Here is a 20,433-nt window from a genome sequence, read left to right as displayed (position 1 = left end):
AGTTGTCCAGCTAATTTGTTTCTATATATTTTTTTTTTTTTAGTAGAGACAGGGTCTCGCTCTTGCTCAGGCTGGTCTTGAACTTCTGAGCTCAGATGATCCTCCCACCTTGGCCTCCCAGAGTGCTAGGATTACAGGCCTGAGCCACTGAACCCTGCCCATTACATACCAAATTTTAATAATCCACTCATAAATCGACGGGCACTTGGGTTGCTTCCACATCCTTGCAGTAGTGAATTGTGCTGCCACAAACATTCGGGTGCAGATGTCTTTGTTACAGAATGTCTTTTGCTCTTTTCAGTAGATGCCTAATAGTGCTATTGCTGGATCGAATGGTATTTCTATTTTTAGCTCTTTGAGGTATCTCCAAATTCTTTTCCACAGAGGCTGCACTAATTTGCAGTCCTACCAGCAGTGTGAGAGTGTTCCCGTCTCTCCACATCCTCACCAGCATTTGTTGTTTTGGGATTTTTTGATAGAGGCCAGTCTCACTGGGGTTAGGTGATATCTCATTGTGGTTTTGATTTGCATTTCTCCAATGTTTAGAGATGTTGAGCATTTTTTTATATGTTTGCTGGCCTATTTCATTCCTTTTTATGGCTGAGTAGTACTCCGTGGCGGGTGTACCCATATTTTCTTTATCCACTCATGAATTGAAGGGCACTTAGGTTGATTCCCTATCTTTGCAATTGTGAAATATGCTGTTATAAACATTTGGGTGCAAGTGTCTTTTTGATAAAATGACTTCATTTCCTTTGGGGGTAGGTACCTAGCAGTGGGGTTGCTGGATCGAATGATAGGTCCACATTTATTTCTTTGAGGAATCTCCATACTGTTTTCCATAGAGGCTGTACTGATTTGCAGTCCCAACAACAGTGTATAAGCATTCTTTTGTCTCTGCATCCACACCAGTGTCTATTGTTTTTTGACTTTTTAGTAACGGCCATTCCAATAGGGGTAAGGTGGTATCTCATTATAATTTAAATTTGAATTTCCCTAAGGATTCATGATGTTCAGTATTCTTTCATATTTGTTGGCCATTTGTCTATCTTCTTTAGGAAGACTTTTATTCATGTCTTTTGCTCATGTTTTGATGGGGTTGTTTTTTTCTTGCTGATTTGTTTTAGTTCTTTGTAGATTCTGGATATCAGTCCTTTGTCGGATGTATAGTTTAGGAATATTTTCTCCTGTTCTGTAGGTTGTCTGTTCACTCTGTTGATTATTTCCTTTGCTGTGCAGAAGCCTTTTAAGTCCCATTTATTTATTTTTGTTGTTGCTATATTTGCCTTTGGGGTCTTAGTCATAAATTCTTTGCCAAGGCTGATGTCTAAAAGAGTTTTTCTTATGTTTTCATCAAGAATTGTTATGGTTTCATGCGTTATATTTAAGTCTTTAATCTATCTTGAATTAATTTTCAGATATGGTGAGAGATAGGGGTTCTGTTTCATTCTTCTCCATGAGGCTATCCAATTTTCCCAGCACCATTTATTGAATAGGGCTTCCTTTCCCCACTGTCTGCTTTGTCGAAGATCAGTTGGTTATAGGTAGATGGTTTTATTTTCAGGTTCTGTGTTCTGTTCCATTGGTCTACATCCCTACTTTTATTACCAGTACCATGCTGTTTTGGTTACTATAGCCTTACAGTATAATTTGAAGTCAGGTAATGTGGTGCCTCCAGATTTGTTCTTTTTTGCTTAAGATTTCTTTGGCTATTTGGGCTGTGTTTTGGTTTCAAATGGAGGTTAGGGTTATTTTTCTAGATCTGTGAAATATGATGCTGGTATTTTCTTGGGAATTGCGTTGAATCTGTAAATCACTTTGGGCAGTATGGACATTTGAATGATGTTGATCCTACCAATCCAGGAGCGGGGGATGTTTTTCCATTTGTTTATGTCATCTGCAATTTCTTTCATCAGTGTTTTGTATTATAGTTCTCCTTGTAGAGATCTTAAACCTCCTTTGTTAAGTATATCCCTAGGTATTTTATTTTCTTTGGACCTCCATGTTTCAGCTGGACAACTCAATTTTATCTGTTTATGATTTAAATTTTTTTTTGTTGTTGACATAGAATTTATATAATAGACAATTCACCATTTTAAAATGTATAATATAGTGGCTTTTAGTATATTTATTATGCTGTTCAACCATCACCATTATCTAATTGCAGAACGCTTTCATCACTGGAAATGAAACCCTGTACTTAGTAGCAGTTAGTTCCAATTCTCTTCCTACCCTCCATCCTTTGGCAACCACCACTCTTGTTTCTGTCTCTATGGATTTGCCTCTTGCAGACATTTTATACAAATGTAATAACTTGTAGCCTTTTGTGTCTGGCTTTTTTTCTTAGCAGAATGTTTTCTAGGTTCATCTGTGTTCTAGCTTATATCAGTATTTTATTCCTTTTTATGGTTGAATGATACTCCATTGTATGGATATACCACATTTTTTATTCATTCATTAGTTGATGGACATTTGGGTTGTTTCCATTTTTTGTCTATTTTGAATAATGTGCCTACAAAAATTTGTGTTAAAGGTTTTGTGTGTGGTTATAAACTTTTAATTCTTTTGGGTCATATACCTAGGACTGGAATTCCTGGGTTATTTAGTAATTCTCTTTAACTATCTGTTTATGATTGAGTTAGCACAATGGATTTATTTTGAAAAGAAGACTTTTTAAAAAAATCAACAGGGAAACATACCAAAAAATACATAAAAACACCCACCTAGTTATGATGGAAAAACTGTTACTCTTAACTATCAGGTTGATTGTCTGGACTGCAGTTTCTTCATTTGTAAATATACATGGATTTAGTTAGATGACCTCTGTGACCCTTCTAGCCTGTTCGTTTTGAATTTGGGATTGTAATACTTTTTAGGATTTCATATTGAACACATATGAGTTTGAGATTTTATGTGAGTAAGAGACTGGGAGTTATCGTAATATGTTATTAGGGGAATGAATCAATGTAGGTTGAACTTGAAATTTCATTTTGGGTTGTTTTTAGTGATACACAGTTAAAATGTTGATTGTTTTAGGTTTTGGGGGGAAAATTAGATCAATGAAGGGTTGATTGTCATGGTCGTTTCTTCCCATACTTAGTGGCCTATAACTATCTTTATACTTGGTTTGATTTCATGCTGCTGTTCCCTTTTTGGTTAATAACTAATTTATGATTTTAATCCTAGGAGTTTGCAGTCCCTGATTATCGTTCTTCTCATCTTGAAGTCAGTCAGGCGTCACAGCTCTTGCAGCAACAGCAGCAACAGCTTCGAAGACGGCCTTCCTTGCTTTCAGAGTTTCACCCAGGTTCTGACAGGTAATAGGGTTCTTTTATGTTTCCATGAAGGATTGTAATTGTGAAGTGTGCACATACTTCATAAGTCATTTATTTTATTATTTATTTATTCTACTTTCAGTATTTTATTATCCAAGCCATGACTGGTCGTTTATAGTTTGTATTTTGAGCCCTTTTGTGTTGTTTGATCACAGTAGTTAACAAGCTCTTCAAACTTGTTTCCAGAAATTAGAATTAATATTAGATAGTAGAAAGTCAAGTAGACCTAGGTTTGGATCCTGATCAGCTGTGTGGCCTTGGTCACGTTCTACAAACTACTGGTGTTCTCAGCTCAGGCTGCGTATTAATAGAACGACCTGGGATGCCCCAGTCCCATCACAGAACAATTAAATCAATCTCTGGGGTTGGGCTCAAACGTTAGCTTATGGCCAGTGTTTCCCAGGTGATTCCCATTTGCAGCCAGTGTCGCAAATCATGGATTTAGACTCTGCAAGCTGTACTTTTCACACCTATAAAAATGGGAATCAGCCAGGCTTGGTGTCTCACGCTTGTAATCCTAGCACTCTGGGAGACGAAGGCAGCAGGATCCTTTGTGGTCAGGAGTTTGAGACCAGCCTGAGCAAGAATGAGATCCCGTCTCTACTAAAAGTAGAACAAATTAGCCAGGCATGGTGGTGTGAGCCTATAGTCCCAGCTACGGAGGGGATGAGGCAGGAGGATCATTCAAGCCCAGGAGTTTGAGGTTGCTGTGAGCTTTGACGATGCCACTGCACTCTAGGTGGGGTGACAGAGTGAGACTCTGTCTCAAAATAAAAGGGGGGGGATCGTAATGGTATTGTCCTCAAATGATAATAAATATTCTATCTGGTACTGTAGGCTGTATACATGGTAGGTTACTCTTTTTTCCTATTGTGCTTACCATCTCTGCTTTCTTTTACTTCATTATCACTGGTAATCTAAAGTGTTTTTAGAAATAAATTTTATTGTGTTTATATAAGGTGTACAACATGATGTTCTGGAAAACAGATAGTAATAAGGTTACTGTAGTGAGGCAAATGAACATATCCATCATCTCGGTTACCCTTGTTTTTTTGTTTTTGTGGCCAGAGCAGCTAAAATCTACTCATTTAGCATGAATTCCAAATATAGCACAATTGTATTACCTCATGTTGTGCAACTCTAGACTTGTTCATCCTACATATCTGCTACATTGTATCCTCTGACATACATCTCCCCATTCCAGTCCCTCCCATAACCACTGTTTTGCTCTCTGTGTATATTTGAATTTGGTTTTGTTTTTTGTGGGTTTTTTTGAGATTCCACATATAAGTGAGATCATGCAATATTTTCCTTTCTGTGTGTGGTTTATTTCACTTAGCCTAATGTTCTCCAGGCTTATCCATGTTGTGGCAAATGGCAAGATCTCATTTTTTTAAAATAAGGCTGAATAATATTTCTGGGGGTGTGTGTGTGTGTGTGTGTGTGTATAAAACAGTTTCTTTATCCATTCATCCATCAACAGACACTTAGGTTGTTTCCATATCTTGGCTACTGTGAATAATATTACCATGAACATGGGAGTGCAGGTATCTTTTAAATAGTGGTGATTTCATTTCTTTTGAGTAAATGTCCAGAAGAGGCATTGCCGGGTCATATGGTAATTGTTTTATTGGTTTATTTGTTTGCTTATTTTTGAGACAGTGTCTCGCTCTGTCCCCCAGACTAGAGTGTGATGTCGTCATCATAGCTCACTGCAGCCTCAGACTCCTGGGCTCAGGCGATCCTCCTGCTGCAGCCTCCTGAGCTGCTGGGGCTACAGGCGAGCACCACCATGCCCAGCTAATTTTTAAAAGTTTTTGTAGGGACAGGGTCTTGCTATGTTGCTCAGGCTGGTCTTGAAATTCTGACATCAGGCGAGCCTCCCACCTTGGCCTCCCTAAGTGCTAGGATTACTGGCATGAGCCACCTCCTCCAGCCTATCTTTAATTTCTTTAGGCACCTCCATACACTTTTTTATAATAGGCGTATTAATTTATGTTCCCATCGACAGCATACAAGAGTTCCCTATTCTCCACATCCTCACCAACATTTGTTATCTTTTGACTTTTTGATAATAGTCCTCCTGACAGGTATAGGGGTATCTCATAGGGGTGTTGCTTTGCATTTCTCTGATGATTAATGATGTTGAACATCTTTTCATGTACCTGTTGGCAATTTTTATGTCTTTGGAGAAATGTCTATTCAGATCTTTTGCCCATTTTTTAATCAGGTTACTTGTTTTTCTACTATTAAATTGTATGAGTTCTTTATAAATTTTGCATATTAGCCTCTTATCAGATATATGGTTTGCTAATATTTTTTCCCAGTCTGTAGGCTGCTGTTTCATTTTTCTTGATTGCTGTGCAGAGGTTTTTTTGGTTTGATGTAGTCTCATTTATTTATTTGTACTTTTGTGGCCTGACCTTTTGGTGCGATAGCGGCAAAATCATTGCCAAGGTCAGTGTCCGGGAGCTTTTCCCCTGTGTTCTCTTCTAGGCGTTTTATAGTTTCTGTTTTTACATTTAGGCCTTTTATCCATTTTGAGTTGATTGTTGTGTATGGTGTAAGATAAGGGTCCTGTTTTATTCTTTTGCATGTGGAAATCCAGTTTTCCCAGCATTATTCAAAAAGCTATCCTTTCCTCACTATGTCCTTTTGGTACCCTTGTCAAAAGTTAGTTGACCATATATGTTTGGATTTATTTCTGAGCTCTCTATTCTGTTCCAGTGATCTATATGTCTGTTTTTATGCTAGCACCATATTATTTTGATTACTATAGTTTTGTAATATAATTTTAAATTAGGAAGTGCGATGCCTCCAGCTTTTTCTTTATCAGAATTATTTGGCTATTCAGTCTTTTATGCTTCTGTATGAATTTTAGGATTGTGTTTTCTATTGCTGTGAAGAATGCCATTGAGATTTTGATAAGGATTGTGTTAAATCTGTACTGTATTTCTTTGGGTAGTAGGAACATTTAGCAATATTTTTCTGATCCATAAGCATGGGATATCTTATTTGTGTCTTCAGTTTGTTTCATCAGTGTTTTATAGTTTTCAGTATGCAGATCTTTCACCCCCTGGGTTAAATTTATTTAACTATTTCATTTTTATATATACTATTGTAAATGAGACCATTTCCTTGATTTCTTTTTCAGTTAGGTTGTTATTTTTGTATAAAAAGTTCTAGTGATTTTGCGTGTTGATTTTTGTATCCTGTACCTTTACTGAATTCATTTATTAGTTCTAGCAACTTTTTTGTGTGTGTGTGGAATCTTTTTTTTTTTTTTTTTTTTTACATGTAGGGTCATGCCATCTGTAAATAGAGATAATTTTATTTCTTCCTTTCTGCTTTGGATGCCTTTTATTGATTTTTGTGTGATGGCTTTTGCTAGTACTCCTAGTACTATGTTGAAAAGCAGTGGTGATAGTGGGCATCCTTGCCTTTTACCAGCTATTAGTGGAAAAGCTTTCACTTTTCCCCATTGATTATGATGTTAGCTGTGGGATTTTCATAAATGGTCTTTATTTTGTTGAGGAACTTTCTTTCCACACCTAACTGCTGAGAGGTTTTATTAAGAAAGGATATTGAACTTTGTTGAATGTTTTTTCCATTCAATTGAGATGATGATGTGGTTTTTGTTTTTACTTTTCTCTCATTTTTTTTGACAATAGGAAATTTTATATTGTTCTTTCAACTCCTTGAACTTTTATTTTCATTCTATTTCTCCAGTAAAATTTTATACTAATATACTTTATTGTTAATAGTGTTTTATTGATCACCCTCATATTTCTGCCACAAATATGTTTATAAATTGAAATTGACATTTATTTAAATTTCCTTAGACTATTAGGCTCTGAGTGTTTAAGACTTTTACTCTGGATTAAGTTATGACAATGAGTAGTAGTAGACAATTGAGCAAAACAACATAAATAGGTATAAATTTTGTTACATTGTTATTAAAGACAAAACATTAAATTTTATTTAAAATATCTCTAAGATAGGATTGACTTTTCCCCCCAATTCTTATAATTTTTGATTAATTTTACTAATTATTATAATGAGACAGGCTTTTATGCGAATTTCTGTTTTTATTTTTATAGACATAAGCAAAGAATATTGTTGACATAGTAGATAGAAATGAACTGAATTTTGTAGCTGCAATTTTACTTAATTCTCTGAATGCCTTCCAAGTTCTAGGCCAATAATCACAGTGATCTAACATCTAAAATTACTTTTTATGATCTACCAGCTAAAAACTTAACTTTAATTTCTCCTTCAATACAATTGAAAGCAAGGAATGAGAAACTGTTTGGCTTGCCAAAGGGTTTGTGACCCAAACATTTGAGTCATTCTTTTTTTCAGTATTGACATCATTATTTCAAATTGTCCCTTTGCTGCATTGAGATTGTTTTGTTTGTTTGCTGTTTTTTCCTTTTTTGATTATTCAGGACAGGAGTTGGCGAACTAAGGCCATTTGGTAGTGACTAAATCCTGCCTGGTCTGTTTTTGTACAGCCCTCGAGTTAGGAATGGTTTTTAACATTTATTTTTTTTAAATAAATTTTATTCTGTATAGTTGAGGTTTACATGATATGTGGTACATATAGATAGTAAAATGGTTACTGTAGTTAAACAGATGAACATATCTGTCATCTCACATAGTTACTTTTTTTGGTTATAAGAGGAGGTAAAATTTACTTAACAAAAATCCGTAATACAATATTTTTTTTTTAACTTTAATCCTCATATTGTACCTTAGATCTCTAGACTTGCTCATCCTACACCTCTGCTATTGTGTATCCATTGACCTACATCTTCCCATTTCCTCCCCCTTTTTGCCCACAGTAACTACTGTTTCATTCTCTATTTCTGTGTATGTGAGCTCATTTATTTTTATTTTTTAAATATTCCACACATAAGGGAGATAATGCAATTATTTTTCTTTCTGTATCTGGCTTATTTCAACATGGTCCATCCATGTTTTTAAGGCTGAATTATATTTCATTGTATATTTCATTGTTTTTTATATATATATATATATATATATATATACACACACACACACACACACACACAAGCACGCCTGCACATCTCACATTTTCTTTATCCATTTGTCTTTCAATCTAGGTTGTTTCCATATCTTAATTTTTAATTTTTTTTTGGTAGAAGTGGGGATTGCTGTGTTGCCCATGTTGTCTTGAACTCCCAGGCTCAAGCAATCTTCCCGCCCTTGGCCTTCCAAAATGCTGGGATTACAGGCGTGAGCCACTGGGCCTGGCCTGTTTCCATATCTTGTCTATCGTGAATAAGGCTGCAGTGAACATGGGAGTGCAGATATCTTTATGAGGTTTTGATTTTGTTTCCTTTGGGCATATTCTCAGAGAAGAGGGATTCTTGGGTTATATGGTAAGTCTATTTGTAATTTCTTCAGAAGCTTCCATACTTCTCTCTGTAATGGCTTCATTCCCACCCACGGTGTTCTAGGTTCCTTTTTCTCCACAACCTTGCCAACATTTATCCGAAGACTTTTGGAGAATAGTCATCCTTATGGCTATGAGGTGATATCTCACTATGGTTTTAATTTGCATTTTCCTTATGATTAGCGATGTTGGGCACCTTTTTATATACCAGTTGGCCATTTTTATGTCGTCTTTATAGAAATGTCTGTTCAGGTCTTTTTCCCAATGTCTTTATTACTTCTCTTAATGTGATGTATCCCGTTGATTGTTGTGTATAAACTGGCCTTGCACGCCAGGGATAAATCCCGCTTGGTTATGATATAGAATGATGTGTTGTTGAGTTCAGTTTGCTATTATTTTATTGAGGATTTTTCATCAAGTTTATCAGAGAGGTTGGTCTGTAGCTGTCTTTTCTTTTGCTGTCTTTGACTTAGATATCAAAGGAAAGCTGGCTTCATAAAATGTATTTGGAAGTATTTCCTCTAGCTCTGTATTTTGGAAAAGCTTAAGAAGAATTGGTATTAATTCTTGTTTGAATATTTGGTAGAATTCAGCTGTGAAGTCATCTGGTCCTAGACTTCTCTTTGTTGGGAGGTTTTTGATTACTTCTTAAATTGCTTTGTTATTGGTCTACTCAGGCTTTCTATTTCTTCCTGACTCAATCTTGGTAGGTTGCATTTTTCTGGGAATTTATCCATTTCCTCTATATTATCCTATTTGTTAGCATATAATTTCATAATAGTTCCTTATGATCCTGTTTATTTCTGAGGCATGTGTTGTGATTTCTTCACTTTCATTTTTTTATGTTATTTATATGAATTCTAAAGTATTTTGAAATGTAAGTACTTTTGTTAAATTTCCTTTCTAGCTTTCTTGTTTCAGTAGTTTTATAAGGAGCCTGATTCTTGTTTTAAGAATGTGTTTACTATTTAGGTTTTAAGATGATGAAAGATTTGAAATTATTTGACTATATTTAAAATTGTTATAGAATAAGTTTCTTGGTGAAGTTTTTGAAGAGAATTCAGATCAAGCTCCCCCCATAAAAATCTAGCAAATATACAAAAGTAGATTGCTTTTTAAAAAAAAAAAAAAAGCTAAAAATACACCCTTTATAAACAAGGAAGGCCATACATCCACTGCCATAAACTTGGAAAAGTGGGATTCGAGGAAGGCATTAGAAGACTTTTGAATGTCTGGCCTTCTGTGTTTTATTTCTACTCTCGAAGCAATACTCAGGAAAGAAAGAGGGTCAGTAAAATCTTAGGATTTCTCATGAGTACGGACAGGTTGGAGAAGATTTAAATGGGGGTGGTGATGAATGGTTTGCTTAGGAATTCCCTTTATACCCTCCTGGTTTCTCAGGGGCTGCAGGAAGGGCAGTCACGGTGAGCCATTTTGTAAAGTGATGAGCCAAACCCTCGGGAGTGGTTTACATGTCTGGCTGATGGAGTGGGCCAGGATCCTTGGCAAAAGCTGTTAGACCCCAGCCAGTTTTTCTCTCCTTTGCCCTACTTCCCTGCTCCCTCAGGCTGCAGCAAAGTATATAGAAAGCCATACCCAGTCCTCCATTTGTGGCACAGAGAAGACAAACACATGCCAGGCAAAGTGGAAATAACCAAGGAAAACCCACGCATGCTATTCCACACCAAATAGAAGGCCTGGATAGGGTTGCCACAGTGTACTTGAGCAGGAGGGTAAGGAGCGGCATGAGCAGGGCAAATATATTCCTGGAAAAGAAAATTAAAGTAACGTGATATCCCCAAAATAAAACCCCTGGTATAAAGAAACATAAACTGAGAACATGCTTCATTAGTGCTGTGCACTAAAGTGAACTTACAATAATGAATTATTAAAAAAAAAAAAGAACAGACAGACAAATGAGATAAAATGATAGACTGGACATTCAAGTGCTCCCAAGCCCACCATTATAAAGTCAATATATAAAATGAGAAAGAACAAGAAATGAAGTAGATATGGTTAAAAGTTAACTTTTGTTGTGGAAGAAAGTCTTGAGATAATCAGTGAATGCAGAAGAAAAGGACAAAGATGTAGGCAATTAGGAAGAAATTGAAAATATGGAGGACAAATAAAGATCACCCAGCATATGATAAGAACATATGTTTCTGAGATGGAGAATCTGGTAAAGGAACAGACATATTATTCATTACAAAAAAAATTTTTCCCCCTTCAAGTTAAGGAAGAACTCTGTAGGTTGATAGAACATTCCTTATTGTAGGAAAAATTTATACAAAATGACCAAAACCAAGGCAGATCCTAGTTGAGTTATTAAAAGTTCAAGGATAAGTAAAAGAATTAGAAATTCAGGAAGCAAAATAAATCCTCCTGAGAGTAGAAGAGAGAGTCTTGCTTTAAACTTCTACATAGCAGAACTGAGTGGCAGAAGATAGTGAAACAATAGCTACAAAGTTCTGAGAGGAAGAAATTGATATCCAAGAAGATTATACCAGGCAGTTTAAGAATAAAAGCAACAGGCAGACGTTCTTAGACAGGAAAGCACTGAGCAATTACAGCGTCTAAAACTTCTTGAAGAATTTCTAGATGATAGAATCTGGCTGAAGAAAGAATGGAAGCCGTGGTAAAAGGATTGGTAGTTAGCCGTAAACCCACTGAAATATGAGACAACTAGATAAATTATGGTTCTGTAACATAATGTAAATATTAAATCTTGACAAAGTAAAAATAATATAGCCTCCAAAAATCTAGAGGTTAAGTTGTGTTGGAGAATGTTTAAAGATTTGTATGCATTTGAAGTGTTCACAGAATGAGTGACTTGGTACTTCTAAACTGGAAATATTAGGTTAAAAAACCTCAAAACTTCACCTTCTTAATTCTTTCCATAATTGTTTTCCTTACTCTTAACCAAGGATTTTTTAGGAACTGATTTCTTGTGACAAAGGAGCATTTATCTGGAATATAGCAATTCCTTTCATTTTAAGTTAAATTTCTGGTTGGTTGTTTTGAGACAGGGTCTCAGTTTATTGCCTAGGGTGGAGTGTAACAGTGTCATTAGGGCTCACTGGAGCCTCGAACTCCTGGCTAGCTGGGACTACAGGCATGCTCCACCATGCCCGGCTAATTATTCTATGTTTTTTGTTTTTTTTAGAGATGGGATCTTGCTATGTGGCTTAGGGTAGTCTTGAACTCCTGGCTTCAAGCGACCCTCTGGCCTTGGCAGATATGAGCCAGCCCACTGGGCCTAAAATTGTATTTGTTTTAACAAAGATTTTTTCATGATTGACTTAAAGTTCTGAAATTTTAAACAGTGTTAAGTTATATATTTACTTATTTATGCATGAATAGGTTTTTTTCTTCTAAAAAGGATTGGTGGGGTGAAATAGAAAGTATTTTGATTTCTTGATAGAAAGAGCCCTTCTCATACTCAATGTGTTTTTTTTAATTGTCCTGTTGCCTGGTTGCCTTAGTTTCTTCTCTAGGACTGAGTGTGCTTCTTCTGGCTTTGGTAAATCTCACAGGCAGAGTTGTTGGAATGGAAATGTAATACCTGAAAATTATGCTTTTGTAGGTTGTATTCCAGCTGAGGGGGCAATTGAGAGCTGAAACCCAACCCAGGCATGACTGACTTACCAGGCCTCTGCAACAGAGGGTCCCATTTGCTCATGGAAAGGGAGAATTCACACAAAATCTTCCCTCAGGCTAGCAGTGGCTTTGGTTCTGTGTACTGTGTTGATGAACTTGGCCTTTTTAATGCTGGATGCTAGTTTTTGATAGATTACCTCTGGCCTCAGTGGAGGATGGATCTTTTGATTACTGTAGCTTTTCAGTAAGGTTTGAAATTGTGGAGTGTGAGTTCTCTAACTTTTTCTTTTCCATGATTGTTTTGACCATTTGGGGTCCTTTGAGATTCCATATGAATTTTTTTATGCGTTTTTCTATTTTTGTGGAAAAAAGGCCAGTGGGATTTGATCGAGATTACATTGGATTTGTAGGTTGCTTTGTGTAGTATTGTCACATTTTTGTTGTTTTTTTTTTTCATAGCAAGATTTCATCATGAAGTATTGTCATCTTAACATTTTCTTCTGATACTTGAACATCAACTTTCTTACTCTTTATTTAAGTCTTCTTTTATTTCTTCGAGCAGTGTTTTGTGGTTTTCAGAATTTAAGTCTTGAGACTCCTTAGTCAATTTTATTCTTAACTATATTCTTTCAGGTACTGTTATAAATGGTATTTTTTTTAAATTTCATTTTCAGATTGTCCAATGATAGTGTATAGAATACAGCTGAATTTCGTGTGTTGATTTCGTATCCTGCAACTTTGCTGTATTCATTTATTAGCTCTAACAGTTTGTAGGGTTTTCTGCATATGAGATCATGTCATCTGTGAAAAGAAATATTTTTACTTCTTCCTTTCCCATTTAGATACATGCCTTTTAGTTCTTTTTTTTTTTTTTTTTTTTTTGGCCTAATGCTCTGAAAAGAATTTCCAATACCATATTGACTATAAGTGGTGAAAGCAGTCATCTTTGTCTTGTTGTTGAAGCTTCCTACTCCATCATTTTTTGTGACATGCTGAATTTTAATAAGATAATGGGATTCTACGTGTTGAACGAGATTTGAGAATTTATTTATTTTTTTATTTTTTATTTTTTTTGAGACAGAGTCTTGCTCTGTTGCCTGGGCTAGAGTCCCATGGCGTCAGCCTAGCTCACAGCAACCTCAGACTCCTGGGCTCAAGTGATCCTCCTGCCTCCGCCCCCCAAAGCGCTGGGATTATAGGTGTGCGCCACCATGCCGGCCTAAGTGCTTATTTTCTTTGTGTGTATCAGGCCTCAAGAAAGGAGAACGGGATATGAACAGTTTCACCCAGGCCCATCCCCGGTGGATCATGATTCACTGGAATCCAAGCGCCCACGTCTGGAGCAGGTTTCCGACTCCCATTTCCAGCGCGTCAGTGCTGCGGTCTTACCTCTAGTGCACACACTGCCCGAAGGGCTGAGGTCTGCAGATGCTAAGAAGGTAAATGTTTGTTCTCTTACCCGGTGGAGTTGTAGGTTTGCAGTGTTTATTTAGTCATATTTGGGCACTGCACCTCAGAGAAAGTTCAGTTATGCCAGTCTCTGAAGGTTGGTGCTATGGGAAAGTAAGAAATTTGTTAAACAAAACTAAAAACCACAGGCTGGAGGGCTCCAGACTGTTAAAATCAGTACTTTTCACTTCAGAAAGTGAAAACAATCTGAGAGGACTGCTGTAAGGAAAAATTTCTATTGGATGTTCTCAAGCATTTTGGCTTGCTGGGCTATAAAATGTGGTCAGAGGTAGGCAAGACTACTAGTTTTGTGAAATTTAAATAAAATTTTAAATAAGCCCCTTAAATTCAGTAGCAGTTTGTTAATTTTCTACATGGGAGAAAACACATATTAGGTGAGGTTTAACTGTGCTTAAAATTTTTATACGGAAAAATGTTTGTTCCTAATTTTATAAGTGATATACACAGAAAACTTGGAAAATAAAGAAGGGAAAAGTTACCTATACTTCTATAACTTGGAGATAAAGACCGCCTCCCCCAGTTTTATTGTGGTATAATAGAAGAATAAAAATTATATATATTTCTGGTGTACTGTGCGATATTTTGATATATGTATACATTGTGAAATGATTGATGATTAAGTCAAGGTAATTAACATATTTGTCACCTCAGTTTTTGTGGTGAGAACATTTAAAATCTATTCTCTTAGCAATTTTTAAGTATATAATACACAAGTATTAACTGTAGTTACTGTGCTGTACAGAGAGAACTACTTTTGATATTTAGCTATATTTCGTGACATGTCAAACAATATATATTGTGAATTTATGAGTTCTGTTAAGATCAAACCATTATTCCCCTTGTGTTTATTGTTATTTACCTTCTGTTGTGAAATGTGCATGTGTCTATTGTGCTCTTGTTTTGTTGCCATATTTATCTTTTTCAACTGTCTGTTTTGCTTATCATTAAATCTGCAGGTTACTAAGTACCTGGCGGTTAGTAGGTGCTGAATAAAATTTGTTTTAGAAAGAATAAACTAATTTTTAAAACTTTTAACAGCAAAGTGTTAACCTTTTTACTAACTTAAGTTAGTATTTTTCCTAGGTTTTTTAGTGTCAATTTTCCTTTAAATTTTTTTTTTTTTTTTTTTTTACCATGCTGAGGTTTAAAAAGTTTTGTCATCAAATCTGTTTCCCATAAAATTTATTTACTTTTTTGGCTACTTGCCCTTTCTACCCTGATATCAGATAAATAAGTGCTGACACATTTTCTTGGAGTTTTTATGCAATGAAAAGTGATTTAAAATATAGTAAATATGTCTGCAATTTATTTTCAAATATTTCAGTAAACAAAAAAAGGAGTGTGTGTATACAAAGAAAACAAATACATGTAGCAAAATATTAACTAGTGATGAATCTAGATGAAGGATAGATGAGTGCTCATTATACTGTTTTTTTCAACTTTTATGTAAATTTGAAATTTTTCATAATTATTCATTAGGGTGGGGAAAAACTCTTTATGATAAGCTAGAAAATTAGCTAAGCTTTTGAGATTTTGCAACCCACCTAATCATGTTAAATAATTATATCATACAATAGTTTGTGAGGTTTATAACAAAAGTTTTGGTGCATTAAAAAAAAAGTAATTTAAAAATATAGTGAATTAAAGGTCCTCCACGGCTGAATAAATTTCCACCTATGTAATTTATAGCTCTTGAATTTTTTTTCTATCAGAAAGGGGTCTTTAAAATTCATTTGTTAAAATGTGACATGTTGAATCATAGTATGACCTAATTCCATTTCGTAGTTGAGAAACCAGGTGTTAAGAAAAATTAAGTGACCTAGGTAGTGCCTCCTGAGTTGGAACTGAAAACCCAGGACCCCTTACCCCTAGTCCTGCTTTTCCCCCTAAGGTCTAGACCATGATTACTACTGCTGCTACCTACTAAGGATTTAAAAAGAATTAACATTTGTCAGGTTTTTTTCTTTCTTTAACTATTGTTGAGTTCACGGTGTGTCATTTATAGAAGAATTAGATAAGCTTGAAGGAAAAAGTTACCTACAGTCTTACCGCTTAGAAATCATTGTTAACGTTTTAGTGTTTACTCTTCCCTATTTGTAGGCATATTTTAATGTGCTCACTTTGTGCATTCTGTTTAACTTTATTTTTGCTTAAATATATCATGAGCTGCTTTTTGTGACAGTAAATTTACAATTGTATTGTTAGTGGTTACGTAGCATTCCATATATGAATATAAAATCATTTATTTAATCAGTTATCACACATTTAGGTTACCTGTTTATTCACAGTACTATGTTGTGACATATGTTCTTTAGGCTGAGTTTTTTGTATACATTCTTACTTATTTTCTTAAGGTAAATTCCTATTAGTATAATTAATTACAGACCAGAGTTGACATATTTTTAAGGCTTTCAGTGGGTATTTCCAGATGGCCCTGCAAAAGAATAGGACCAACTCTTACTCCTGACAGCAGTGTATAAAGGTACCCACTGCTTTTCTATCCTTGCTGATACCACATATTTATTTTAAAAAAAGATTGTTCATTTGCTAGATGATTGTATTTACCTTGCATTTATTTGTTAGTAACATTTAACATTTTTTCATTTGTTTATTGGTTATTCATCTTTCCCCTTTTGTAAATTGTTTTTTCATATCTTGCCCATTTTTCTGTGGTTTATTTTTTATTTTATGTTGAGTTTTTTAGAGTCCATGTTTTGCAAATGGTTTTCCCATTTCATCATTTGCCTTTTGAATTTGTTGTTACTATTTTGATAAGCAGAAGATTGTGTTTTTTATTTTGATTCATCTTTTTTTATATACTGTCTTTTATGTCTTTTGCTTTTGGCCTTCCTGAGCTAAAGATAATGTGAATCCTTGTTTTTGTTGTTGTTGTTGTTGTTTGTTTTTGAGATTTGCTAATAAGCTCTTGCAAATGTTTGCTATTATTTGGCTTTTATTTTGATACAAGATATGAGGTAGGAATCTAATTCTTTTTCTTCAAAATAGCTGTCTGGATGTTCCAACACAAGATTGTAAGCTCCATGAAGGTGGGGATCATGTTTGTTTTAATCACCACTCTGTACCTAGTTCCTATCATAGAAATAGACACTCGAAGAATTTTTTTGTTAAATGTTTAACTAGAAAGGGAGTCAGTGGAAAATATCGATTTATAACAGTAGTTCTAAGAGCATGCATCACAATCACCTAGGGAGCTGAATCTACTAAATCAAAATATTATCTGTTTTGCTATTATACATGTTTTTGTAATAAAATTAGTTTATGCATATGTGGTAGGAGAATGATATTAACATAACATGGAGGTTCTGGTGCTTCACTAAAGATTTGTCCCTATACATTATTGCTTGAATGTTCTCAGGAGGAAGCTGTGTCATAATTAAAGAAAGAGGCTTCACAGCATCTGAAGACCTTAAGAAAATGTGAAAATTCTATATTTAATCTTTATTTAGTGCAAGTAGTAGGTGGTTCAGTGAATTCAAGAACTGCTGCGCTTCACACATTGTTAGTGAAGATTTGAGTGTTGAAAAGATGCTGTGAAGACATTTTCCTCTGTATTTTTTGTTTTCTAAGGTTGATAAAGATGGCTATAGCCCAAATCTCATTTTTTATTTTGATGAAATATACTGTTTTCTTTTGGAGGCCTATGGACCTCAAAGGTTTACATTTTAGCAGAGGAATCATAAACTACAGGGCTTAAGGCTGCCAAAGATTGCCTGTATGCCAAATGCAAATGATATTGGAACTTTAACTGTATATGAAGTCTATTAAATTGTTAATTTTTTATTTTGTGGTGCTTTCCTTGCAGAATTGTACAAGTTTTAGGGTATAGCCAGAACTTTATTTTCCCAGAAGTCCTCTTATATTCAGTGCATACTATTATAGAATATGAAGCTTTTCAGCAATATACATGTTATATTTTAGCTGAAATTTCTGTACCAAGGTGTTCTGTAACAACTATCCAGGTATCTCCTGTATGCATTCTTGGTACAGATTTTTCACAGTTACTTAATTGTTATTAAATATATTTTAGGGTTTTATAATCCTGTGAACTATCCTTTATAGACTAAAGAAAACTGTACCTTAATCTAAAATTCATGTGTTTTTTAATATTTCTTATATCTTTACCTCAGATTGCAAATTAACAAGGGGATGTGTGTCTGTTAGGTGGTGATAGATTTTGGGTGGAGGGATTTTCGTTCTGCTACAGTTCTCTGCTGATTTGTAGGTGGGATGGGATGTTTTTGGCTAAAGAGATGTTATATCTTTATAACATCTGTAGTTTGGGCAGGCATAGTTGCTCTTTATGAAGGTAGGCACAGTGATAGTAGCAACAGAAGTTCTTAGGCCATTTCTATGACGTCTGTGCCTCAATTTTGGTCCTTGGAAAGCCCAAGAACTTTTTGATAGGAGCTCTTGCCCATGTCACAGCTGTTGAGTTGAGTGGGCAACAAGTTCTACTTATTTCTCAGCCTACTTGTTCAAACCTTTTGAAGAGCCATTGCAAGGAAATGGCTGAGAAATTGGTGTCTTCCTTTGCGTTGATTGCACTATTATTTCCCCAAAAACTCTCTGCAGTGTCAATATTGTTACACTAGAGGCTGATCAACACCTGGCCACCTCACTCTGTATGGCTTTCAGGGTCTTCAAAATATTAAATTGTATATCTAAACTATAAAAGTGGTATAAACATCCATGGAGTTTGTGTACATATACTTGCATGTGTGTGTGGATAAGAAAATTGCTACTTAAGGACTGCCATTGGAGAAATAGTACATGTAGCTGGGTGTGGTAACTCAAGCCTGTAATCCCAGCAACTAGACAGACTGAGGCGGGAGAATCGCTTGAGGCCAGGACTTGGAATGTGCAATGAGCTAAGATTGTGCCACTGTACTCCAGTCTGAGTAACAGTGAGACCCCATCTCTTGAGAGACAGAGACAGAGAGAGAGACACACACACAATACACGTGGCTCTGCTATGTGTTAAAATTGACTTCTTCCTTTAAGTCAATCTTGACTCTAACATTGGCTATTAGTGAGAAGTAAATTGTTCTTGGTTTTTTTCTCCAAAGGATCCAGCATTTGGAGGCAAACATGAAGCTCCCTCCTCTCCAATCTCTGGGCAACCATGTGGAGATGATCAAAATGCTTCACCTTCAAAACTTTCAAAGGAAGAGTTAATTCAGAGTATGGATCGTGTAGATCGAGAAATTGCAAAAGTAGAACAGCAGATCCTTAAATTGAAAAAGAAACAAGTAAGTGAATGTTTTTACTGCTTAATATATTTTAAGAATATATGTTTGTCTCCCTAAGGAAGATAATTTGGAATTTTCTGTATTTTGTAACTTTATGTAAAAGGAATCATGGCTTATATATTCTATGACTTGCTGTTTTTTTGCTGTTATTATAGTTTCTTTCATTTCATTCATTCATTTCCCTTTTGGATTGTCTGATTATATGATCATAGGTGGCAAAATTTGTTTGTCCCTCGTATTTTGGATGTTTCAATTGGTTTTTGTTTTTTTCTAGTTTTTTGCTATTCCATACAATGGTGCTGGTTTGGGTTCACATGTATAGGTTTTCTGGGGCATACGTCCAGGAATGGCATTGCTTGGTTTGAGATTATGCACATCATCAAATGTACTAGATGATACCAAATTTGCTAAAATAGTAGTACCATTTTATATTCCTACTGGCAGCATATATGGGTACCAGTTTGTGCATATCTTTGCCTGTACTTGGTATTTTATTTTTTCAATTGGATGTGAAATAGTTCTCACAGTGACTTTAAGTTGCATTTCCATGATTAGGAATGAGGCTTAGCTTAATTTCATTTGTTTATGGGTTATTTGTGTTCCTTATGTGCATCCTTCGAGTCTTTTGTCTGTATTCTCTTATTTTGTCGTTTTCTTCTTTTTATGATTTCTTGAATTTTCTTGTCAGATGTGTGTAATAGATATTGGCTAATTTGTAGCTTATTTCACTTTTTTTCAATAGTTCTTTTGAAGGAGGATTTTTTAAAAATTGAAGTATAATTAATATACCACAATATTCACCCTTTCAAAATGTGCAGTTAAGTGCTTTTAATGTATTCATAAAATTATACATCTATCACCACTAATTCCAGAATATTTTTATCACTTCAAAAAGAAACTGTTACTTACTAGCAGTTACTCCCCACTTCCCGCTTGCCCTAGTGCCTGGCAACCACTAATCTATTCTCTGTCTCTGTGGGTTAGCCTGTTCTGAACATTTCAAATAAACAGAATCGTATGTGACCTTTTGTGTTTGGCTTCATTTATGTAGCATGTTTTCAAGATTCACCCATGCCGTATCAGCACTTCATTACTATTATGGCTAAATTCCACTGCATGGGTATATTCTGTTTTGTTTATTCGTTCATTAGTTGATGGATATTTGGGTTGTGTCCACTTTTTGACTATTATGAATAATGCTGCTATGAGATTCATGTACTAGTTTTTGTGTAGACATTCAGTTTTCTTGGATATATACCTAGGAGTGGGTCATATGGTAAATCTACATTTAGATTTTTGAGAAACTGCCAAACTATTTTACAAAGTGGCTGTATCATTTTAC

At 35.2% G+C, this 20,433-nt stretch overlaps 1 protein-coding gene across 3 annotated transcripts in view; it reads left to right on the top strand.

The window, feature by feature from the left end:
• The window catches only part of NCOR1 (nuclear receptor corepressor 1), a 155,602-nt gene that overhangs the window by 23,864 nt on the left and 111,305 nt on the right, over positions 1-20,433 (top strand). For all 3 annotated transcript variants that reach the window (XM_069481876.1, XM_069481875.1, XM_069481873.1), the window contains exons 3-5: positions 3,187-3,317; positions 13,601-13,790; positions 18,909-19,091. In XM_069481876.1, coding sequence (XP_069337977.1) covers positions 3,187-3,317; positions 13,601-13,790; positions 18,909-19,091 — 504 coding nt within the window. The remainder of the gene's footprint in view (positions 1-3,186; positions 3,318-13,600; positions 13,791-18,908; positions 19,092-20,433) is intronic.

The sequence above is a fragment of the Eulemur rufifrons genome, chromosome 9 (genome assembly GCF_041146395.1).
Source record: "Eulemur rufifrons isolate Redbay chromosome 9, OSU_ERuf_1, whole genome shotgun sequence".
Lineage (NCBI taxonomy): Eukaryota > Metazoa > Chordata > Mammalia > Primates > Lemuridae > Eulemur > Eulemur rufifrons.
This window is presented reverse-complemented; position numbering and strand designations above follow the sequence as displayed.